The sequence below is a fragment of the Argiope bruennichi genome, chromosome 3 (assembly GCF_947563725.1).
Source record: "Argiope bruennichi chromosome 3, qqArgBrue1.1, whole genome shotgun sequence".
In the NCBI taxonomy this organism is placed as follows: Eukaryota; Metazoa; Arthropoda; class Arachnida; order Araneae; family Araneidae; genus Argiope; species Argiope bruennichi.
In genome coordinates, this window is record NC_079153.1 from 104,190,303 (window position 1) to 104,217,390 (window position 27,088).

The 27,088-nt window shown below is 27.7% G+C and overlaps 2 protein-coding genes across 2 annotated transcripts; both read left to right on the plus strand.

The window, feature by feature from the left end:
• Nucleotides 1–1,122: 1,122 nt before the first annotated feature.
• LOC129964015 (fungal protease inhibitor-1-like) lies at nt 1,123–25,545 on the plus strand. The gene is made up of 3 exons (XM_056078674.1): nt 1,123–1,198; nt 23,223–23,420; nt 25,367–25,545. Exons 2-3 carry the CDS (start codon nt 23,243–23,245, stop codon nt 25,507–25,509), a joined length of 321 nt encoding a protein of 106 aa, XP_055934649.1. The 5' UTR covers nt 1,123–1,198; nt 23,223–23,242; the 3' UTR covers nt 25,510–25,545.
• Nucleotides 8,115–8,492, plus strand: LOC129962919 (KRAB-A domain-containing protein 2-like). The gene has a single exon (XM_056076921.1). The coding sequence runs from the start codon at nt 8,115–8,117 to the stop codon at nt 8,490–8,492; it is 378 nt and encodes a 125-aa protein (XP_055932896.1).
• Nucleotides 25,546–27,088: the final 1,543 nt, after the last annotated feature.

A 27,088-nucleotide genomic window follows, 5' to 3' on the forward strand; every position in this document is an offset into this window, starting at 1 on the left:
TTTTTTTCGCATTGAATTAAAAATAATTGTTTAAAATTTTAGTGCAGTATCAACCAATCAATAGATTTTGAATAAAATTCTTTCTGCTAGTAGAAAGATATATTACGAAACATTTGAATAAAAATAATGATATTTTGCTTTGTCCATTTCCCCCTTCTAATACTCATGCCGGCATACATTACTGAAAGGGGTGCTCATAATTAAAGTGAAAATGCTTAGCATTCCTTTACGTTTATAAAGAAAGTACCAAGCCAAACAAAATACAACTGTTTCATATTCATTCTATTTAGATAATAAAAAGACAGACTTATAAAGAAAAATAGTTCTTATCTTTGCATATAAGATTAGATGTGGGGCTTGCAGATTGATTTGGCGCTGTAAAATAGTAATGAAACCAAATTATAAAGATACTTTTTATGACATTGATTAAAACTTAATAGATATTTTAACACAAAAATAAATTTGATCACTTAAAGATTTATTTTTAACATAAATTAAATATAATTGACATAAATTAACAAATTAAATAAAATTGTTACACATTTGCAATTCGTATACTGACTTTACTATTCAACGCTCATTTTTTATAGCTTGGCTGCTTTTTTTTTCTTAATTTAGTTTGCAAAATATTTTGAATATGTTTACCTTGACTGTTATTAATATCTATGTTTGTTTTTCCGTCACATTTTTCTTTAAAAAGGAGGTTTATATTCACCAATGTTTTTGTCCTCATGAATTTCATGGGCATGCTCATGCATGAGGCTTCTCTCTTTCCTCTCGACTATGTTGTACAATGTTCATTCTGTATATATTCGTGTCTACCATGTTGTACAATGTTCATTCAAAAAATTACACTTTTATCTGCAGAATGTTATTTGCTTAATGTGAAAAGATAAATGGTATTTAAGTAACTTTTCAATTAAGAAAGAAAAGTAAGATAAGGGAACAAAAATTTGAATTACTCACTCAACTTTTCTGCAAGACCAGTTATGAATGATGAAATAAAAATAAACTCTAAAAAGCTAAAACTCCTGTTTTAAAACGTGCTCCAAATATCAGTCATATCACGTAAAGCCTTTCTTTTTTTAAATAAAGTCTTTATGCCTATTTTAATGTCAAAAATCAGCCGGCAGCGCCACTTTTGCCCATTATTTAAGTTATCCTTTCTTTTATGAATTGATTCTCTGTCGTCTAAATGGTATGTATTCGAAATGGCATTGCACTTTCTTTGTAATTAGGCTCTAAATATTTACTTCAGTTATAATCACCCTACATTTATAAATTAATCTTTATTTTTACTATTATTAAATAACTTGCTTTTAATAGATAATTAGTATTTATTTTATGTTTTGGTATGCAATTTGTAAGCTCAACATATGATCTCTTGTGAGTAATCTGTTAATGCTAACTGATTAATTTGTTAATTAAGCGATTCCTCGCACCAAAATAGCTTTCCTCCAATGTACTTGAGAAACTGAAAGTTCTTGTTAGGCAGTGATTTATGAGGCAGGAACAAAAATCAAGCAAGCATCATCCATAAATTAATAAATTTATTGAAAATCTGATTCTATTAATAACGTTTAGTTTCATAGACTTACCTATCAAAACTGGCAAATAATGAAAAATTATATTCTAAAGTAGAATTTTCAATGATATTTGAATTTGAAGTAAATTAAAAAAAATTATGTCTTCATAGAAAATTTTATGAAAAATATACTTGGCATACTGACATTCAATGGTATTTGATTATTAAGACTAATAATGGAATTATCTACAATATTAAGAAATCTCGATGGCATAATGCTGGCTCACGTTTGGTATTTAAAATGTAGAAATCGGGAGAAGGAAGTTAGATCAGATCCTTTGTCCTTCATCTGAACAGGGTTCGAAATTATGAGATCCTTGAAAATTAATCTTTTGCAGTTTTGAAAAAGCATCTTTATGCAACAAATCAAACACTGGTCTCGAAATTTCAGTATTTTATCTTAATAGTGGTTTATTAAATGTTTAACGGTTTCAAGTTGTATCACTGAGCCAGAATTTTATATAAAAATTATGAGTCAAATGGAATCTCTTTTTATGAATTGGTTTTGTTTCCAAAGAAAACTTAGCTCAGAAGTGACAATTCAGTTCTAAAATGCAAATTGTTACTAAATGCCAATAAAATGGTTATTTTTTTCTCACAAATTTTCTTTTAATTTAGAATTTAAATCCAATTTATTTTTTCTTCGTCCATTATGTCGAGCAGTGATATAATGAATTATTTTGCCATAAATTTTTTTAATTTATTTTTGAACCATTAGTTAAGTTTTGGCATAAAATAACCCCAGGAAAAAGAAAAAAAAACGTTTAAAATTAATTAAAATAATTGAATTAATTAAATTAATAATGAAAGATTTTTAATGTTCTTTTTAATTGACATCTATTGCTTTTTATTGGAAATACGTTCTTCGTTTTCTTTCAAATACTATAAGAAGAAATAGTCATATTGTGAAGATACCAGGCGGATTGAAATGGTACTTTAAAGTACCATCGGTAAATAAGGGGTTAAATGGTTAACTAAATGAAGAAGTTTTGGAATAGAATTAGGATATACTATTACTGTTTCTCCCTCATTGTTTAGATTATTTGAATACATTTTAAAAATAATGAAAAATTTTATACTGAAGGGTTAAAAAAATTTAATAAATAAAATAAATTTTTCAAATGCATTAAATATATCAGGTTTTTTTATTTCATTAGTAACTAATACGACTTCTGAAACACAAACATAAGATGAAGAGTTGATTGAATTCTTTGTTTTCAAACTTTAGCACTTGGCTGTTCTCCACAAGTTTTGAAAACATGAAAATAATGTTCTACTCACTTATGACGCGTATGCATGGAAGAAAATTAAGTCACTGAGAAAGACCACAACCCATATTTTGTATCGGATGGACGCTTCGGTGACATGTTTTTCAAAAAGAGACCAATTTATGACTAATAAAAGGTCATCGGCTTTTTTTAAAATGAAGAATAAAAGGAACGAAATTTCATTCTCAAAATAGATGTCGTAAAGCAATCGAAAAATGTTTTTACTGAAGACCTGATTTTTCATAAAGGAGAGATATTTATGAATCTCCGATTTTTTTCTTTCTTTTCACACATTCAAAGAAAGTGAATGGTTGAAAGTTGTTTGAAGTGGGTTAGGATGAAGTAATGCGAATAAGACAATGGGGATGTTTTGAACTTGCTGGTGAAACCATTTTTCGAAGATTCCTTAAGGAAAGGGCGGGTATATGGTGGAAATCAAAAACTATAAATAGCATATATTATCTAGAGGAAAACGCTTGTTAAATCATTTTAGCGAAAATGGATTGATATATTTTTTTAAAAACCTGGAATTGATTAAAGGGAATTGAAAACAGATGATTTTCTCTGGAGTCCTTTGACCTATTAAATGACAAGATAAGTGTTCTAAACAAGAGCAGAAAGGCAGATATCCTTTTAAACATCTTCCAAACTTCAGAAAATTAAACTTTAATTTTTTCTAATCATTAAATGTAATTTTCTCTTTTTGTTCAAAGAAACTATTAAATTTCACAAAGCAAGTACGATAGTATTAATTTAGTCAAACCATGAATTAAAATAAAAAAAAAATACGTCTGTGATATAATCAAAGATGGAAATATTGACAAGACCTCTATTATTGTTGAACTAGTTATCTCAGTAATATTATTAGTTTTAAGATAAATATTTATATCCTTAAATGTGCATTTATCTACTATCTCGTTATTTATTTTCACTTGAAATAATGCGCAGTCAAAGTAATTATTAATTTTTAAGTTTATAAATTACTATATATATATATATATATATATATATATATATATATATATATATATATATATATATATATATATATATATATATATATATATATATATACAGAGAGAGAGAGAGAGAGAGAGAGAGAGACAGAGAGAGAGAAATATTCTCTTATTTTATGATCTCATTCCACGTATGAAGCTGTGTAAAAATTACTTCGCAATCAATCTACGTCTCAAGAGAAAGTGATCCATTCGGTGCCCTTGAAAAGGTGTCAAAGGTCACCACATGTATTGCATTGGCGCGTGGCCGGAAATCCCATGTTATATAAGACTAGTGATCATTTGTTCGGCCCTTTTTTCTTACTTCTGCTTTTGTGCCGCCCTGCGTCTTCTTGTAAATAGTTATGCTTTCCTGGATGGTGGTAGAAAGATAATAAAACGAAATTAAAAAATCCAAAGTGTCTTCTATGTCTTCGAACCTGCCTTCTGCTTCAACCAAAATAATATTACATATTATTTAGCTGACAGGATTCGAATATGTTACCTATTATTTAGTCGACAGGATTCGAAATCCATTATATATATATATATATATATATATATATATATATATATATATATATATATATATATATATATATATAAATATATATATATATATATATATATATATATATATATATATATATATATATATATATATATATATATATATATATATATATATATATATATATATATATATATATATATATATATATATATATATATATATATATATATATATATATATATATATATATATATATATATATAATAGAGTTGCTTATCTCAGTAATATTGCTAATTTTAAAATGAATATTATTTCAAGGCATAGCCCCATACTTTATATACTCTAATTTTTCAACAGTCATAACTGCTCCTGTAAGGATAAAGGTCATGCACAATGTTATATGATGTCCACTAATAGTCTCCTGGCATCTTTAAACTTCTGCAGTACAAAATAAAGTCCAATGGTTAAAAAAGTCTCACACATAATTTGTCAACAACTAAACTTTGATTTTTAATACTCTTCAAATGTGATGAGAACAATTTGCTTGTAGAGTTGTAGAGAGACGTCATTGAGTACGGATCCTTTTAAACTGGCACTCAAATCCAGAAACACAAAACCTACCCATTATTAATTCTATAATATATTTTTACCTTTCTACTATTCATTTTTCTTTATCTCTAATTCAAGTAACAAAACCAAATAAGAATATTCCATATTTGTAGTGTTTTTGATTTGCCAAATTTACATGCTCAGGGGTCGATAAATGGTTTTCAGATTTCTTTCAACATGTGACAGAAATTTACTATTATAGTGTTAGATCGCGCATCAGATGTGAACTTTTTAACGTCTTTTGTTTCTGAATTATTGTGTTCATAAATAATTATAGTTATGAAATTTTTTTATGGACTCTGGGTGTTTTAAAAATATGGAGATTAATAAAAATCTCTGTATCGAATTTTTTTCGCAATGGTAATACTTACTTTTTAAGTACTTTGTTATTAAGAAATTAACAGCAAAAAAAAAAAAATAATAATAATAATATTATGCAGACTTATATTTAACCTGTGATTAAAACTGTAAATTACTGATTGATTATTTTCATGTCCTTTGCACACAAAAGTTAAATAAGCTTTTTTTTTTCGTAACAGCAATAAATTAGCAGAAAAACAATTTCTTCGCTCATTAATTCTGATGAGATAATTCGTTCTTTGATTTTAATGAAAATTCTATCGATGCATTATTGTGAAGTATGGTTTTACCAATTTGCAATTTGTATTATTCACAATTATGAAAAGTTTAACATATGAATCATACTCAACTATACTACTGTTGTATTCTGTAAATCAAAGCATGTCTCTTACATTGTGACAAACAAGCGTATCTTTCAAAGAAAGATCTCCAGGTACGTTCCGTAAGATTAATTATATTTGTTATAATGTTTTATCATTTAAAGAGTATGTATTTTTCTACAAACTTATTTATTTGGTTGTTAGAAAAATAAAGCAAAAAAAAAGACTTTTATTTGATTCGTTTGCAACCACCTATCAGTCTAGAGACCCTAGAAGTATTCTAAAGTATGCTTTTAGCGGATGATTAATCACTGCATATTTAGTTGTTTTTACTTTCTTCAGTTTAATATTTTTCAAAACTTCATTTGAATTAACTTGAATAATTTGCTTTTTTCAAATTTATTATCCAATAATTATCCTTTAATATTTTTAATTCTACCTTTGAATTAAAAACATTTAATTATTCAGAAGAGACAGTTTGATTGTTGTCAGATTTTTTATGTTATTCCCATTGATTTTAGTAATGATTCCGTTACAAGAAAAGAAGAAATTTCTGAAAGCTGATTCCACAAATTTGCTTTCAAGACATTATTTATTTTGAATTGTAAATAATATGTTTGGTTAAGAGTTCTTTCTATAGATGGCAGCACAAGTTTATTCTGTTATTCTAAGCTGAGTGTAAAATGTGTCGCCTGGTAACTTGCAGGATAATTGGCGAGATTACTTATGGCTTACTTAAGGTGAGATAAAAGGAATTTATAATTTAATTTCGTCACGCGCAAAAGGGAAAGAAAGTAGATACATTGTTAGGAAAGCGCTGTTATGTAGAAATTTTATAAATTTGTTGATAAAAAGCCATAACTATGTTTATTGTCAACTTGAAGGATTAAAAAGGGAACTTGAATGTAGTTTTCGATATCATTGTCATCGAGTCCAAGCCATGATCTTTGGAGAGAAATGTGATCGCTAAGAATGTAAAACAAAAAGAAAACGAAAGAGCATGTTAGCGATATTTTAAAAGTTCAGAAAAGGTATTTCCTGTCTCTTGAGTGTGATGCTGGAATTGAATTTAAAGAATTACTTGTGCAGTAGTTTCAAGCAATTAAAGTTACTGTTTTTTTTATATCAAGAAATATAGTTACATGATAGCAAAACACAGCCTGCAACTAATTTAAATGAGTAGAACTGAAAAATTACTCTTCAATGATGAAAAATAATATAAAAATTTATTTTATTTTTTATGAATGTAATTTTTTTATATCCAGAATAGAACTTAAATGTTTTGCACCTTAATTGAATTAAGTAAAAATAATTTATATCTATTAGCATTAAATAGAAATATTTCTAAGCGAATGGCAACAAATCTAGTCTGATGGAGTACAACGCTTTGCTCTCTTCTTTTGAACATTATTTAAATAATTAGTTGAGGATGAAATAAGCAATAATAAAATTAAATATATATATATATATATATATATATATATATATATATATATATATATATATATATATATATATATATATGTTACAGTGAGAACCCGAAATCAGTCAAAACGTGAATTAACTAGGGAAAACGCGTTTTAACTGACAACGCTAGGGAGAACACGAATTCACTAGGGAAAACCCGTTCTAAAACCCGAATTACAGCGCTGAGGAGAATGGGAGAATGGGTTTTCTCTAGTTATTTTCTGTTTTGTCCGGTTAAAACCGTAGGAATCTAGATTTCTTGTTCTTGAAATATCCAAAAGAAAGTGAAGTTGTCCAATTTTATTCTTGTTGGGCTGGTTGATTCATTTACGATGCGTGAAGAAAATGTTAATGCTTTTTGCGCTAAAAAGTGGAAAAATAGATTTCTTGAACAATTACAATTGTTACAGAAAAAACAGAATATTTTACACGTGATGAATACAACACTCTTTTATCTGAGGTTGAAAAAGCAAAATCTGGCGTTAGCAAGACTTCTGTTTAGTACTGCAGATTAAAATTTTTGACATTTTTGAAATTAGCGGGAAAAAAAGTTGATTTCTTCAAATGACCCCATCAAATATTATTTACCCGTCGAAGAAATTTTTGATATCAGCGAAAGTGTACATGGGACCATAGGATATGGTGGTAGAGACAGACTTAAAATTGAAATTTCAAGAAAATATGCTAACATAACCACTGAGATGATTCAATTTTTTTTTATCAATGTGTGAAATATGTCAACAGAAAAAAAATATGAAAAGGAAAGATTTGCTTTTAAATCTATCATTCACTCAGAAATGAATAGTCTCTGTCAAGTGGATTTGATTGACATGCAATCTCAGGCAGGTAATGAATTTAAGTTTATTATTAAGGGCCCTTTTACGAAATTTGTGTTACTACGACCACTTCAGAGCGAAAGAACGGAAGAGGTTGCATTTGCAAGTACTTCATATATCTTTTTGATATTTGGGGCTCCTTGTATACTGCAATCTGATAATGGAAGAGAGTTTTATAAATTCAGTTATAGAGCAGTTACTTACGTATTGGCCAGAATTGAAGATTGTTCATGGGAAGCCTCGTCATAGCCAGTCGCAGGGTTCGGGTGAGAGGGCCAATCAAGATGTAGAAAATATGTTGGCTTCATGGATGAAGGACAATAAAACTATAAAGTGGTCTTATAGTCTTCGTTTTGTCCAATTCATGAAAAACAAAGTTCTACATTCAGGAATTAAACAATCACCATTCAAAGCTATGTTTGAGATTGAACCAAGAGTTGGAATGACAACTTCAATTTTGCCATCAGATATTATAAAAACTATCGAAGACGAGAATGAACTTCAGAAAATTTTCGAGAATATGAACGCAGATGAATAAGAACTGAACAAGCACAATCAGGGGAGTATATGCTTGCTAATAAGTCGACCAACATTTTTCTAATTAGAGAGGAAGCAAAGAAAATTTAATAAAGCAAGCCAAACGAATGAGAAAGATCTCCGATGCAATATATACTGAGGTTGATATTGGAGGTGTTGTTCCCATTTCAGATGTTGATAGAGTAAAAGCTGCTTTGCGAAATATCATCGGTGTATTGCTTGGAAAAAATAAAGATAGCCTGTACAAAATTGGTACGAAAGATGGAGTTCTGAACAAACTGTATTCGAGGTAAGAAATGATATTTAAACTTAATTTGTTCAGTATTTATTCACTAAATATAATTTATTCAATTTATATTAACTTTAAATTTTATAAGTATTTATAAATTAGATTATATCTATTCAGGTGCAAGTTTTATACAGAAGTTTAACTTATTCCCTGATTTTTAGATCTAAATTCGATGTATCGCAGCAAATTTTCTTGATTAAAGAACAAGTACCGAATCAGGAAATTTCTCTCAGAACAGCAGCAAGAAAAGGAGCTATAGGAACTGGGCAAGGGTTCATCCACTCTTCTTGTAAAAAATACTGTCCTTCAAAGAAATGTTTCTGTATAAAAAAATGGTTCTCTTTGCAATTCTAAGTGTCACAGTAGTTTGCCTTGTCGAAATAAATAATCTGTAATAACGATACTGCTTTAAACAATATCCAAATAAAGTATTTTTTTTCCTTCAATGATAGGAGATTTCCTCAAATACTGTTTTACTAAGTATAATTTAATATAATAATTTTGGATAGATGCAAATAATTTTGTCTAAAAAATCAATCAAAACACGAATAAAACGGTTATCCCTAGCGCTGTTAATGAGAACGCATTTTTCCTTGTTAATTCAGGTTTTCCCTGGTGCTGCCAGTTAGAACGCGTTTTCCCTAGTGAATTCGCGTTCCCCCTAGCGCTGTCAGTTAAAACGCGTTTTCCCTAGTTAATTCGCGTTTTGACTGATTTCGGGTTTTCAGTGTAACATATATATATATATATATATATATATATATATATATATATATATATACACGCAGGGTTTGCCGAATTCGACAGACAAATTCAGAAGGGTGATAGGAGGCATCAAGAGGATAAAGAATCGCCATACAACATGGGGTCCCAAACAACGTTTAGGGGGTGAAAATCGCAAAAATATAAGGAGTCAGCGAACTTTTGGAAAGTGTAAAAAATTAATAAAAAAATAGCAAAAGGTATTTCAACTATGAATTTTTTTAAGTGAAAGCACATACTTAAAGGGTATTTTTAATGTAAGAAACATGCGGATTTGATGAACCAGGGGGTCATAAATTAAAGAAAACAAAAAAGTAGTTTAGAACCCTTATCTTCAAAAATATTTAAACTTTAAGAAAAATAAAAGCTTGAAAGTATAAGGAATTTTATACTCTTTAATTTGATATAAGTCTGTAGGTGAAAACTGAGGAGGATTTGAGATATTCAAGAAAAACTAAAATGTTTGCCAGGAAACATTGCTGCAACATCTGTACCGATGTTTACAGAGGGTGTTTCCAAATTCGAAAGGTAAATTTAGAGAAATGATAGTAGGTATTAAGGTGAAGAAAAACTATTATAAACATAGGATCACAGAAGACGTTTATTCTGTGAAAATTGCAAAAAAAGACATCGAAGAGACAATTAGCTGGCGAAGATAATGTCCCTAAGAATGCAAGGATTTGGAACAAGGTAGTCGAGAAGAAGAAGTTTTCTCGTATCTAAATTTTCCATGCGTTATAAAAGCAGCAGAATATAAAAGCAGCGAGCATTGCAGAATTGATGGTTCGAGGAATACAAAAGTAGCTTGTATTCATTAAAGAGCAGTGCAGAATTGATAGTCGATAAGTTTCATTCACAAACAACATCAGATTTCATGAATGACGAATATGCGGATATGCATTTAATTTACGGTAATGGACGCCTAGCACAAAGAATATACCAAGAGCAATAACCAAGTAGGCGTTGTCCACACCTCAGCACCTTTGGAAATATTAATAGACAGTTGCGGGAGACAGAATCCTTCAAAATAACGAGGCCAAATGCAGGGCCCGAACGCCTCAGTGGCGCAAAGTACCTTGTTTTCCTGCAGCACGTCCTTCCGGATTTACTGCAGGAAATACCGGCCATTGCACACTAAAACATGTAGTTAATGCATGATGGTGCACCAGCGCATTTTTTTTAATTATGTGCTTAACTATCTAGATGATACATATCCTTAGACGCGGATCAGACGTGGCAGACCTGTTGATTGGCCTCCACGTTCCCCGGATCCCAATCCCTTGGGTTTCCTCTTCTGGGGCCATATTAAATCTCTTGTTTATCAGAAACCTTTGAATACATTGAAAGATCTCGTAGCACGGATCGTCGTCGCTGCTGAGGAAATAGCAAACACAACTGGTATGTTTCAGCGCGTCCGGTGGTTCTTTAATCGGTGTCGGTTATGTAATGATCTTCGCGGCCGCAACATTAAGCAATTTTTATAAAAGTTTCTTACCGTCTCCTTTCTTATATTAAAATGTATGTGCTGTAAATGTATGCTGTATCTATATTCCAGCAAATAAATGTTTACCGTCGTTTGTGACTTTATATTTCTTTGAAAACTCGTATCGCCTTGATGCATACGATTACTCCTCAGAATTTTTCCATAGAATTTTGCAATACCTTCTGTAAACATTGATGCGATGTTTCCTGGCAAACATTTTAATTTTTCTTGAATATCTTAAAATCTCCTCAATTTTCACTCTACAGACTTATATCAAATTAAGGAGTATACAATTCCTTATATTTTCAAGCTTTTATTTTTCTTAAAGTTTTAATATTTTTGCAGATAAGTGTTCTAAACTACTTTTTCGTTTTCAATAATTTACGACCCTTTGGTTCATCAAATCGGCATGTTACTTACATGAAAAATTGCCTTCAAGAATGTGCTTTCACTTAAAAAAAAATTCATAGTTGAAACAGCCTTTGGTATTTTTTTTATTAATTTTTTACAGTTTTCAAAAGTTCGCCGACTCTTTATATTTTTGCGATTTTCATTTGAAGAAATACAGCTTGTTAAAGAATGTAAATAACTATTCATGTTTAAGAATATCATAACACTATCATTGTTAAAATACAGTATAAATTATTTATTTTTCCAATTTGTAATTTCCACAATTTTCAAATTCTGAACTCTGGTTTGCGATAAAAATTGATGTCTGAAGTACATAAAGATTTATAGACTGGAAAATTTCAACAATATTTTGTTTTCTAGACAAACAAGATCGGTGGATTTTATTTAAGATAATATTCAATAATACAAATGAAAAATAACTCATAATGTTTTCTTGCTGTTTTTTTTTTCTATATTTAAATGACAATAATGATATCCTTAAATACCATGTAATAATTTTAATTCGATTTTGCAAGATCAGTATACTATGTGTTCTTATTTGTGATATCACCAACAAGAGCAAGGAATGTTAAAAAATTTAAAAAGCAATTTATTTATTCCATTTTGTTTTCTATTTGCTCTTCATTTATTTTCGTGGCTTTCTTTACTGTTCTTTTCAGGATTCCAAGACTAGCACTTTTCAGCACTGTTTTTATACCTCCTAATTCCGAGTATAATCTGAATTCTTTTTATTGTTAAATGTAAATATATCTTCCCTTCATCTTTCCTCTCACCTTTTTTTTTAATGAAATAAATGCTTTCTGACACATGTGCAAATGCGTGGGGGTTTTTGGAGTCTGAGAATGAACAATAGTTTAATTTAATTATGTGAATGTATCGTTTTGAAGCAACATAAATTATATTTAGGCATGGATCTCGTGACCTGAAATTGGTCAAATGACAAGGGCGGCACCTGAGTCGATATCTTCCTCCATCACCCTTCTCATACCAAAGAGAGGACTTTTGACCCTCGGCTTCGGATTTATCATGCTTTAGACCTATTACATCAAAATCAGGCATTGAATCTGAAGATTGAAGTAGAGAATCTAGCACCATTATATTGAGGACCTTTGTTCTTGTAGCAGAGATGGTAACTTCACCATCCGGAAAAAAACTGACTTGTGATCTAGTGTTTTCATCTTATTAATTACTTTACATGATCCACATTCTATATGTATATTAAATTGTCATCACGAGCATAAATCATGTGAGTAATTAGCCAAAATTAATACTGTCTTTCTCATTTGATGGCACTTCCAGTTTATTAATTCTTATCTCCGTTATAGCGTCAAATATTAGACATTTTTCAATAAAAATATAACTTTAATTTCTCCCTCCTTTCAAAAAAAACATTCATATAAATTAAAGTTGATTTTTCAATTTAGAACAACGTTTAGATGTCTTTAAAGGTACTAACTTAAAATGACGTATAAATAAAAAAAACTCTAACCTAAAATTTAGCAAACAACTTTGATCATTGCAAAATTAATATATTCATGATTGCTTTATTTAATACTGATAGCGCGAATTTAATTAAAAAGCAACAGCTTTAAAACTTTCATATCTAGTGGTAGTATTTTACTACACAGTATTCAAAAAAAAATAATTAAATATTAAAATTTAACATTCATTTCCAAAGTGAAAAAAATAGAAAATTACTGCATATTTTGTACACATATGATACATTTCTCATTAAATGCGAAGAGTATTAAATGCAACATTATGAATCACATAAAGTTTATTGCATGTTTCTCATTAGTGTTTGGGCAATAAAACAAGTTCAAAGTTTTTTAATTCAATTCATTATGTTTTTAACGAAAGTAGGGAAACTTCTTCATAGTCTTCTTCATTATTTAATTTCGAATGTCATAATTTTTTAATTAATTAATTAATTGTGAATAATTCTGAAGAATAATTCATGGTTTCCATAATTTATATGCTCTACGGCTCTATTCTCTGCTCACAGGAGAAGTTTTTCAATTCAGTTCATTATGTTTTTAACGAAAGTAGGAAAACTTCTTCATAGTCTTCTTCATTATTTAATTTCGAATCTTATAATTTTTATATTAATTCATCGATTGTGAATAATTCTGAAGCCATTATATGGTTACCATAAATTATATGCTCTACGTCTCTATTGTTAGTTCACAGGAGAAGTTTTTCAATTCAGTTCATTACGTTTTTAACGAAACTAGGGAAACTTTTTCATAGTCTTCTTCACTATTTAATTTCGAATCTCATAATTTTTATATTAATTCATCGATTGTGAATAATTCTGAAGCCATTATATGGTTACCATAATTTATATGCTCTACGGCTCTATTCTTTGTTCACAGGAGAAGTTTTTCAATTCAGTTCATTACGTTTTTAACGAAACTAGGGAAACTTTTTCATAGTCTTCTTCACTATTTAATTTCGAATCTCATAATTTTTATATTAATTCATCGATTGTGAATAATTCTGAAGCCATTATGTGGTTATCATAATTTATATGCTCTATGGATCTATTCTCTGTTCTCAGGAGAATCAATCTTTAGCACGAAAGCGACGTATTACCCTTATGTAAGACGTCATTTTCGTATTATAAAGTATTTTATCACTATAATGGTAATGAATGAATCTGAATTGTGATGAATTTACTATGAATGTGAAACATGCAAGTGGTTCTTTACAATATTTCTCTTAAAGCCATTCTATAATATTTTTTGTTTTTCCAACACTAAAATATACTTTTTTGAATATATTTTTCTGATTACATTTGTTAAAATTTTTATTGATTAAAATAAAACTGGAAGTTTTCTATTAATGGTTTTGTCTAACACTTTTTTTTATAGTTTTTTATTCCATTCCAAATGTTAAAAAGTTCGAACGCGGAATTTTGAAGAATATTTACATTTCAGACATTCCTGAATTGAAATAGATAGATATAATTCCACATTTCTGGAATTATATCTATCTGGCCATGAATATGATAATTTCAAAGCGCCTTCAACAAGGCGAACGAAATTTGATGCATAGACTTTAGCGGATTTCTTTTTCCTTTATTCGTTTCTATTCAAGTTTTAATGAAATTCCTACCGAGGAAATTTATTTATTTAGCTGTCCGAATACAAGTGAAGCGATATAACTGGAAAATACAAGATAAATAAAATTTGTTACACACTTTAATCATCTAAAAAGGTAGACCCGTATCAAATTTGGAAACGATTCGTCGAGAGATAATTATCCGTCGATGTTTTCTTTTGTTTTGGGTATGATGAAATAACTCAAAAACTCAGTGTCTTAAATAAAGGAAATTTAACATGCGATCTTGTGATTAGAACTATAGTTCTTTCTCAAATTTTATTTGAAATCGGTCGAAAAATAGGCTTTCAGAATGTGTATTCGATATTTCGGTAATTATGTGTTACCATATGCCAAGGATTTATCGCCATATATCGAGCACTAGATTCAGTAAAAATGCTAGTTTCACTCCAAAGATTGACATTTCGGAACTATTGCTCATTCACAAGTACGTGTTTTCTTTACTATTTCAACCAAAACACAACTTTTATTTCTGAAAATAAAGATCTGAGTACTAATAAAGATTTGAGACTCTGAAAATAAAGATCTGAATATAATTGCTTTCACGGTCTTGCTCAATGTTCATAATTTTATACGAGTAGATAACACCTTTATTAGTGAGTTTTGAGTGATCACTCCTACTCGTTAATTATAGCGTTCTCATATATATAAATTGATTAACAGATTTTAGGAGATTTTTATTCAAAATGTGACGCTTATCGACATAATGTTACACAATTTGACGCTTATCGACATATTATGAGTACAAAGAATAATAATAAATTCATGCTTTTAAATTTCACTAGGTTATCGTACAGATATGTGCACAGACAAATACAAAGACACAATTACAAAAAAAAAAAAATGAATATTTATGAAAATTTAGAAGTTGAGTTTTCTTGATGATTACTGATGATTTAGAAGTCAATGATTACTGTACTCTTATGCAAGAATGTATAAACATCATACTTATAGACTGGGGCTGATTAGGTATCTGATTATGTTTTACAAATCATTAATTTCATTTTTCCTAAAGCTGTCTTTTATTTTAGTGTCTGATGAAATATTTGCTATTACGTTAGAATTTTTTTTATTAGAAATAAATGGCGTTCCAAATTCATTGTAATAATTTTCTTTTTCTTCAATTTCATCATTCGTGATTGCTCTGAGACATTAAAATCTGATGGTACTATTTAGATATCGTTAATGCAACATTTAAAGAAGACACATTCGATTCCTCACCTGTCTGAAGAGCCATCGATATTAATGAGTGGTGCAACAAGTCTGATATATATATACTCTTGTGCGCTTAGCAAGATGAAATATTCATTTTTAGGTATTCATTTGTAAGTAAATAGTCTCAGACGTCTGGTGCTGAAATACTTTTATCATTTTTTTTGGAATTTTATTTCATGCGTTTATTTATTTCAATTTTATTTCATTTGAATACAGATAAGCTCTCAATGCACATATATTTAAAATGATTATTTTCATTGGATTTTCCTTAAATTAAATTCATTGCATATATTATAATATTACTTGAATTTTGTAAATTTTTGATTTATAGAGAGTAAATAAATACTAATATTTTTTCCTTTCACCAATATTCTGATTAATTAATGATGCATTTTGATGATTGTAAATAATGATGATGATCATATCTGACCACTCAATTTATCCAAAGAAGTGGAGACACTTGCCTTGGATTTTGGCCAAGAAAATAATATCATGAACTCGGTCAAGAGTTTTCAGTCATAAAGAAATTTAAGGAGCCTATCTGAAATTAATGAAGAAGCAGATAATGAGGGATCCCCACGTTTCATAGATAACTGATAATGATTTATAATTTTATCGGTGGCTTTGATTGCCGTTGCAAAACTTATATTAGAAAAATAACACGTATATTCGCGAAGAAATAAAAGGTGCTTTGTTTTTAACACTCCCAAACTTTTCTTCGTGTCTTAGCGCACAAATTTGACGTTTTTGCCGGTTGAGCAAAAAAAAAATTAATGTATCCATAAGCTTTTAAATAGATAATGCATTACAAGCTAAAATCTTATGTTTGCACAATAGTGAGAAAAAAAATCAGAAAATTTATTTTATACATGATGTTTACTTTTCTGATATTTAACAGATAATACTTTATTTTTATTAATCAGGGATATTTAATAAGTTGTGAACCTTTATATAAACGACTTATTAATAAAACTTTATATGTTCTCGAATCCACATGTTATTTGCACGAAAATGCGTGCAATAATTGTATGTGCGAAAAAAATCTATTGAAAAGAGTGTCAATTATAATGAGTTATCTGTGAAATAGGGTGAACCAAGTCAATTTCTTATGGCTTTCCGTTAATTTCTAGTTTGTTCTAGGTTATGACAGAATCTTCATTGTAAAATAATGAATTCATACTTATTCCTTAATATTTAATATTTATCAAAATATTCTACTTGCCTCTTAATTCCATTATTTAATAAAGGTAGAGTGTTCAGATTTAGAAAGTCTTATATAAGTATATACTATAAGCAAAAAACATGCTGAAAAACTCGGGATTTCTTAACTCATTCTTATATGCTCAAGAATATGCATATTGTTTTTACAAAAAAGCGTAGAAGAATTAAATATGCTAAACAAAACGACTAATAAAAACTGCAATTGTAAGCGGTCATCCATGAAGTGACATGTGGCCAAGTTATTTTCTTTTCCATCAACTTTTAATTTGTCCTTTAAATTCCATCGTGATCAAATCAAATTCTTGATTGTATAATAAAGAATACATACATATTATTTACAAGGTAGAGATTCAAGTGCAGTTCTTTAAATTTTTTCTGGTGAAATTTGAAAAAAAATCACATTTTTATATTTGCAGTTAATTTTGATCAAATAGTATATACTTCATTTACTTTCTAAGCATTCATCATAAATTTAAAAACGCAATAGAAAACATGACTTTGACATGTTGTATTTTCTTATAATGGCAAGGAAAATTTTATTTGTGACTGTAAAAAAAAGTCTTAATTAAAGTATAAAATATATTCTTTAGTTATGTCACAAAACAATTAGTTCCGGGCATTGAGATATATATCATAATGTCATATAAATGTTTGTTATATTTAGAAATGAAGATGAACAGAAATTTTTCTCACTCTTAGGCTGTTATTTAATTATTTTTAACTACTGCTATGTTATTAAAAATTATAATTTTCCTAAATACTATTAGAATGCCTCTAGTAAATCTAAAATTTTCTGATGTCTCTAGTTTTTAAAAGATTTTGTGTCATTTATCTAATTATATCAGTTAAAATATATACCTACTCTGTATATAAGGTGGAACATTTAAATACTATTACGTAGTTCGATTATTATCATATGACTCGCAGGAAAGGAAATAAAGTGATGGATGCTGAATAAGCTGAAATTTTTTATAATATATGAAGAAAAGAATAAATATACAACTGAGTTAATCTTAGCAGTTTTTACTACTAGCAGTATTTAACAAGGGTATTTTAATTTCTTCACTGTCGATGTTGCATATAGTTTAGCAAGAGATCTTTTACTAAATCTGTCTGTTTCTACAAGTTCAAAAAAAGTTTTCATTCACTTCTTTTTATTCTTTTTATTAAAACATTCGTAACTTAACGGTGTTTTATTCAATTCAGTTGGGTAAAATCGGTCCATTTTTAGACAAAATTATTTCAGTTCAGACTCTTGCGCACTTATATGTCAATATGTAATAGTGTATTTTGAGAATTAAAATTTTAAACAATATTTCATAAATATATAGTTTTTTTTAGTGAAAAAGAATTACATGTTTTCCTATGCTCCCAACACAATTACTTCCAGGATTATCAATCTCTAAAGGAACATTGAACCACTTCCTGAAATTCTTTTTATTGTCTTGCTTGATTCCTGATATATTTCTGTATTTTCCATTCTTTTTTCTTTTTTTTTATTTTGATTACTATTGACTCTCTTGAGCGGGTTTTTAAAAACTATTTTCTGTTCATAACCGGAATTACAGGAAAACGTTGACTTAAAATGAACGAATTTTCAGCATTCATAAATAGCAGTCATTTGAAAATAGTTATAGGCTATCGTCTTGCTTCTCGGTTTCAAGAATAAATGAAATATTTTTCAGAAGGTGACCATTTAAAACGATTAATTCTTTATTAAATCAATTATTTCTATATTAAATCGATTATTTCTGTATTAAATCAATTATTTCTACATTACAATTACTTCTATATAATTCTATATAATTTCTTTATTACGATTATTACATAATCGATAATTTCTACATAATTTCTATATTACGATTATTAAATAATCGATTATTTATATATAAACGATTATTTCTATATTAATCACATCACGCAAAAATTTATGTGATTGCTGCTTTCTTCATTTTTAAAAGCTAATTATTTGGAGTAAATAGAATGTGATTTTTTATAAAAATAAAACCTCAAATCAATTGCCTAACATGTTAATTTTCTTCGAGTATTAAATACATTATGAACTGAAATAAGTTCATTTAGTTTTTTGAATTTTTTCTTCTTGAAAACTTCTTCATGACCTTTTCCGTCATTTAAATTATCACCAAACAATTTTTTTCCATTAATTTATTAATTATGAATAACTCTGAAGTCATTATATGGATATCACTATTCACTTGCTTTCTGAATCTCTATACTCTGAAATTTACTATCTCCTTCAACAGTATGAACAAATCATCTACGAAGCCATTGCAATAATAAATTACATGGAATTTCTTTATATAATTTATTACTACAATGGCTACAATGAATCGGAACAGCGATGAATTGACGTATAAACGGGAAATGAATAAGTGGAGCTTTATTTTTATTTCCTTTTAAGTTATTTTATAATTTTTTGAAATTCTAATACATGATTTTTTCTTTGTTTTCTGTTTAGTATTTGTTATAATATTTACTGAATAAAAAAAATTAGGAATTTTTAAAATTAAAAATATATTTTAAACTTTTTTTACAATATATTGTTATATATTGAGACATATCTAGATTAGCGTAGATTTTACCGTAGCAACTAAAATAATGGTGTTCATGCAGCATATATAATTTTTTTACACGTGTTTTTAAGTCACTATCTTTTTGTAATATGACTAACAGACAGTCTTCCAGCTGATGGATTTTATTGAAAATACAATGCAAATAGATAATTGAGATATAAAGAACACTAAATAACTCAGGAATCCAAACTATTCCGAAACTGAGTCATCGTTCAGACATATCCACAAACAAACGGAAGGACGCAATTCTAAAATATTTCTTTTGGTGCTTAAAGAATATTTATTAAATTTTACAGACAGAATTTCTTTGAAGCTTACATCACATATTTCATGTGAAAGAAAGTCAACATAATTATGATTCTCGTACTAATACAGTATATTGTTTTTGTTTTCGAATTATTAATTTAATTTTCTCTGAAGCATATTATTATTTCAGTATGTATAGAAACATTTTTAATTTTACAAGAATTCTTTTTAAAATAAATGAAATACAAAATTCATTACAGTCATATTGGCATTTTTTTCAATTTCCTTATTCTTTATTTGCATTAAAACCTTAAAACCTTTGATATCGATATAGATATCGTTATTACAATATTGACGAAGGAGTATTCGATCCTGCACCTGCTGAATAACCGTCGATATTAAATAACGTAATTCTTTAAAATGATGCAATAAATCTAATATATATTTTCTCACGTTAAGCTGGATAAATTATTCAGTTTCACGTATACTCACGTTAAGCTGGTAAGTAAGTAGATTCAGAAGCCTGACTCAGATATACTTGAAACTTGATTTTCTGCTTTTATATTGGAATTCAGGTAAGTTCTTGATGTGTCTACATAATTGATTATTTTCTATAGATTGTCACAAATTTTATTGCATTTCTTTTGATAGAAAATTAAATGAATTTCAATTAATTAAAAATTTAAAAATAATAGCTAAAATTGCTTTAAAGACTAGACTATTTTATGCGTATATATAGTGTATGGATTCATATCTAGAAATCTGGGTACTCAAAGCAGAGGAATTGTAAACATTATTAAAATGTTTTTTTAAATGACTTTGATTTTATTGCTGCATTCAAATTAATTTGTATACGATCTCATAATTTCAAATGAATTTTTTTATTTTTTCTCAAGTTTTTTTTCCAAATGTCTTTGTACTATTTTAAAAGTTTTATTCAAATATTTTAATATCTTCGTAAAAAATATTATTATCTGAATTTGTAATTTTTTTATTAATACATCTTAAGTAAGTACTAATATGTCTCTTATTGCCATAAACTTGTTAATATCCTGCGTGATTAATAAGGTAATTTGATGAAAGTATGTAACAGGTATTTTTAATGATTTTTTTCTATTTTTTCTCATTTCTATTAACCAATAAACAGTGGTTATTTTGAATTTTGTAAGAATGATTGATATTACGTGGTAAAAATGGGAAATGGAAAAATGACAATTTTCTTTTTATGATTTCTTTGAGCTGTTTTGATTTTAGAGAGATGCTTCGGAGGGAAAAATAACGAAATAATGGATTTTTAACTTTTTTTCTGAAATACTTTAAAACCGATGCTTTATTATATGACATGTATTATCAAGCAATCATTTCCGTAAATACATGTTTGATTTTACAGAGTGAATAGCCGGGAAGTCTTTCTTCTTCATATTTAAATGATTTTTTTTGAAATGATTTATTTACCAATAATCTGGAAAGAGCTTTCTACAGTAATTTCATTGATAAAAGTCATTTCTAAATCTTTCATGCGGGATAAAAACTACTCAAAATTTTTTAAGCACATGAAACATATAAAATTCCTTAGAGCTTCATAGTTATAAAATTTCTTGACATTTAATCTAATATATCAATAGGTAATTGTTTTACAGATGTGGTAGCCTTGTTTTTCTTAGTTATATCTTGAAGGCAGTTTTTTTAGGCTTAAAATGTTTGTATGTATATCATTTCCAAAATATAAATAATAAGAATAAATCCTCTATAATCAATAAAAATATTTTCTTTTAAAGTCTAAAGAAGATGAAGGGGAGGGTATAAAATACTGTCACTTTATCTTAAGAAGGTAATGACTATTTCAGGAATTGCATGATCTGAAGTTATTCAATCCAAAATCCTAGTATTTCCGTTGCTATATGAATGCAATATAAATCATTATGGTGGCTATTAAAAAATGTAGATTTTTCATCATAAATTTAGAATTTGGTTAACAAAACTCCTTTAGATGCAGAAAATATTTTTATTCTTCTTTGGAGAATAAAAATATTTTGTTTATTGTGATTGAGATAATCTTTTTTTCTTCTTTCTTTTTTTGCGACAAATCCTTATCTCCCTTTTCTGGTACAGTTAATTCTGTACCAGAAAAGGGAGATAATTCTGTACCAATCTGGTAATTAATGGATATCCTACCTTTTATTTTCTATCAGAATTTAATTGTTTCTTAGATCTTGGTGTAATAAAAAAAAATAAGAATAAGGTAATATTTTTTTAAGAAAAATCATTATCTTATTTTTAGTTAGTTTTTATTCAGTTAATTTTTTTTAGTTAGTAAGGTAATGTTTTTCATAAACAAAGAAATATATAATTTATGTTTAAATGCATACCAGGAGTCAAAGAAATTTCAAATTTTGTAAAATCAATTCTATTCGATACTTTAGTGGGATATCGATGAAGAATACGGGAAAATTTAGATTAAGATATTTCGGATGTAATGATCTTTAATGTATTCATTATAAAACGCGTAACAGATGGTATTTATATTTTACGTTTTTTTATTATTATTATTACAAATTGGTAGATATATTAATTTTGTTAGCATTGGGACACTATTTTGAGATATTATTTTAGGAGGATCTAATTATTTTTCTATAGCTATAATTTCCATATTTATAGCAAAATTTGATTAAATAGGTCTTTAAAACAAAGAAATAGAATAGAATTGGATGTCCTTAGACATTCTTTTGTTTTGAACTCAAAGTACAATTCTTTCTATTGGGAGTATATGTCTATATTTCACAGTTCTTTTGTTTTCAACTCAAAGTACAATTCTTTCTGTTGGAAATATATGTCTATATTTCACAGTTCTTTTGAAGTACAATTCTTTCTATTGAAAGCATATGTTTATATTTCACAGTTTATAAATTTGTCTAAACAACGATAAAAATGAACACCTGTGTATTACTTAAATATTTGGATTAAGAAGCTACAATCCTACAATTTGTATAAGGATATCTGATTTTATCTGGACGTTACGAAAGAACTATAAACCAAATTTATGAGTTAAGAAACTAATCTTAAACTCGAAGCCATTTTGAGATGTTCATCTAAAATATAGGTGACGAAATTAAGTAGTTATGCGTCGAATATAATGCTATACCACTTCTAGATTTGACAAACGGACAACATGAAAACATTTTTTTGTTGTTTATAAATGCTAATGAAGGATATATTAATAATTAGCAATTAGAAGAAATCCAAGTTTCTCTGAAATACTTAATAAAATTTTAATATTTTCAGTATTTATTTTATTATTTATATTATTTATTATTTATTTTTATTTTATACTTATTTTTTATTTTATTCGTATTTTATTTTTTCAATTTAAATATTAATATTTTTCAGGTTGCTTCACCGATTTCAGAATGAATCAGATTCTTTTTTTGCTTCTGATTTCAATTGTTTCAGCAGAAGCCCTAATTACTTGTTATCCAGGAATATGCAACGGTGTAAAATGTCAGGACGTAGAATGTACGGAATGTGAAACGTACGTCGAAAATGGTGGATTCTGCGGATGTTGTCCAGAATGTATCACATATTTAGGTAACATAAATGTCTGCAATTCATTTTCTTATAACTTTTGAAGTGATTTTGAATTATTGATATTTTCCATGTTTCATCTTGTATTTTAATCCTCAGAAGGAACGGAAAGTTTAAAATAAATTTTTACTTTAAAAAAACTAAAAAATATAAATACTAAGTCATCTGCGTCTATTATTAATTTTATCACAGAAATATTTGTAGAAATGGATTCGATTAGATATATATTCATATAGAATACAGAAAAAATATGAAAATTAAAGTGCAGTTTTGTGAAATAAAAATGGGAGTTATAAAGAAATGTGTCAGAATAATGATATTTAGTAAATGATGTAAAATATTGTAATTTCAAAAGTTTTATCAAAATCGCTTGATAATGTGGTATTTCATATGCAATTGCCTTGTTTATTACGCTTAAAACGTAACAGTTTCCATGTATATTTCAAAGAAGGTGAAGAGTTTCTTTAAAAGTTACTGCTGAAAATTCAAAATAAATTGTTTATTTTTCTCTTAAAGATGATAATAATGCAAAATACCTACTTGAAGTTGAAAGTATAGATCACATTATGTGGCTTTAATCATTTTGTAACCTATATCAAACTTGATGCTATAACATAGGATGAATGCTGCACAATTTTAAAAAGGGTTCATATAAGCATGACTATATGCTTTATATTAATGACTTCTTTTATTATACCTACATGGCTACTATCAATGGCTTCTTTTTATTAACCTGCACCAAATTTAATGCTATCTAATATCAGATGAATGTTGTAGAATTTGAGATGGGTTTCATGTAAACATGATTATATACTTTACAATAGTGTCTTCATTTATTATATCTACATGACTACTATAAATGGTTTCTTTTTATTTAAAGTACAAATTTAATGATATTTAACTTAATTAATGCTGTAGAATTTGAGACCGTTTTCATGTAAGTATAAATAAATGCTTTACTTTAGTGGCTTCTTTTATTACAAATAATGATAAAACAAATTTGTTCATTGATCATTGTATTGATTATAAAAAATATTCCTCCGAATTTATCAACTTTAAATATCAATCGCAAATAATTTTACTAAAGTTGCCGTCTATCTATATCTTAAAAATATGAAAATAATTATAAATGCTTAAATCACTAATTCAATGATTTTTTCAACTTAAATAATCTCGGTGCCATCTTATATATGAGGAATGCCATGAAAAAATAAGATCTGTTCACTCTATTTATAGCAATGGCAATTTGCTAATACTCATGACTAATGACAATATGCTAATACTCATGACTAATGACAATATACAAATACTCATGATTAATGACAATATGTTAATACTCATGACTAATGACAATATGCTAATACTCATGACTAATGACAATATACTAATATGATATGAAGTACTAAAACACTAAGGAACAAAGACATGTAAGGCACTAAGACATTTAAGTAAGACACTAAAAGTAATTAAAGTAGATTGTAAATTGCATAATATGAAAACCAACTAAAATCGAAAAGCATAGATTCTAGTATGTATGTTCTAATGGAAGATATGCACAAGATATTTATCTTTAGCATCTACATATAAGATACAATAGATAAATTCTAATGTGCACAGGGCAGATTTTTTTGTCACAACGCGTTCTAAGCTTATTGCACTGGTAAGTGATTTTGAATTAAAAAATTATTAAACTCTTTTAAGTACAGAACAGAATTTTTTTTGAGAAGTTAAGGATATTTCTCATAGGATATTCTCTGTTCTTTTTTTCTGTGGATTTTAACTGGCAACTTAATTCATATCTACAAATTCTTTTTTAAAATATTACTAGACAATATAATTTTTGTCACAATTTCCTCACCAAGATCATAACTACTGTTAAATTTTTACTTTCTGTTTAAAAATGATTTTTTTCTTGAAATTTTTACATTAATATTTCTTTATATTTTCAGATGAAGGAGATCAATGCCCAGTTACACGTTTTGTAGGAGGTCCACCACCAACAGTAAAGTGTAAAGACGGTCTAATTTGCCAAGAAAATGAGGAAAATGTCTACGTATGCACTCGTCCTCGTCCTCGCACTTGCAATAATTAATATAAACAGTTTTGGGTGTAAATAAACACTTCAATAAATTGCTAGTTATAATGTATCTTGAGTTTGTTTTACTGTATCAAAGAAGAATTAGTTATAATCTGATTACTTATAGATAGAAGAAAAAGACGATCCCATTAGTCATAAAAATTAAGCCCCTTTAATGCAACATTGAAACTCATCAGATTAATAATGAATAATTCCATGCTTTTAAAAAAATAAAAACCGAATCTATTGAAAATATAAAACAGGTTTGAATATTTCACTATGAACAAATTCTAAATTTAATTAATGAGTGTAACTCAAGCGACTTTAAAATTGTTTGAAGTTGTATAAAATTTGTATAAAAAAAGAGGCATCATCATTTTTTTGATGATGAAGCTTGAGATTTATATATTATGACATAAACTAAAGAATGTAATTCCAAATTTAATTAATCATTGAAAATTTAAAATATTTTGAATGGTTTGAAGTTAAATTTTAGGATAGAATCTTCCCAATTTTTGTTTTACAAAAGACGTATCATCATTTTTATGAGGATGTATTATGATATCATTTAAAGAGAAGATACTTATTCAGTTTTTCTCAGTTTTAAATCCTAGAGCCAGTAGGCAAGTATTAATCCAATTTATGGATTATTAATAATAGAAATTTCAGAGCATGAGTTATTAATAGATAAATTATAATAAGAGGTTATTAATCCTCCAGCTGTGAATCCCGCGATTTCCGCGGGTTGGCAATTAGTTCATTTTCTATTGCATCCCGCATTTTTCGTAGTTTAGAACGCTAATTTTTACGATTACAGATTTTTATTATATTATATTATTATCGTGTAACATATATATCAGTTCATTTCCTTTGAAAAATATTTGAACTTATTTGCAAGCATCTCATATAAATAGTGTTTTTAAAGAATTATGCAACCAGAGGGTTAAGAATAAAAGTAATTTCGAATTTATGAAGTAAGATGAAAGAAAATCAGAAGTAATTATAATTGAAAATATACAGAAACATGTATATAAAAAACTGCATTTGTATACTGAAAAGTTTCTTTGTTGCAATTTATAATATTACGAGTTTAATTGCAATAAAATACCAGCTACTGACAGATATGTAATCACTGTTGGCAATTTTTTATTATACACCCCCCATATTTCTTATTTTATTATGCATAACAAATTATATCGACTATGAATCGATCTTTAGTAAAATAAATTTTTTTGTAAAAATGATAATTATGCAGCAACATTTAAGGAATGTTTACTAATAATTCAAAAATTATATTTTCCTTTTGGTATTAATCAAGTTTATCTTAAAACTAACTATCAGGAAGCATAATTTCCCCTCATACCACAAAAAGATGATTTGATTCCATTCATTACCACAAGAAGAAAAAAAGAATTTTACCGTAGTAAATTTCAAGTTATCATGTGAGAACATTATTTTGTTTAAATCACGTGGTATCAGTTCGATTGAAAAACATCATGCATCAAACATGATTCATATTTGCCAATCAACATTTAGAAAAGCGATGGTTAATGACAAATTTAAAACCTAATCGGATACTTGGCGGACATTCGTT

Bases quoted from the DNA above. Each gene is read 5' to 3' on its own strand.
- LOC129962919 (XM_056076921.1), top strand. From the start codon at position 8,115: ATGGAAGAGAGTTTTATAAATTCAGTTATAGAGCAGTTACTTACGTAT.
- LOC129964015 (XM_056078674.1), top strand. From the start codon at position 23,243: ATGAATCAGATTCTTTTTTTGCTTCTGATTTCAATTGTTTCAGCAGAA. The intron at 23,421-25,366 runs GTAACATAAATG...TTATATTTTCAG, and splicing joins AGAATGTATCACATATTTAG to ATGAAGGAGATCAATGCCCA.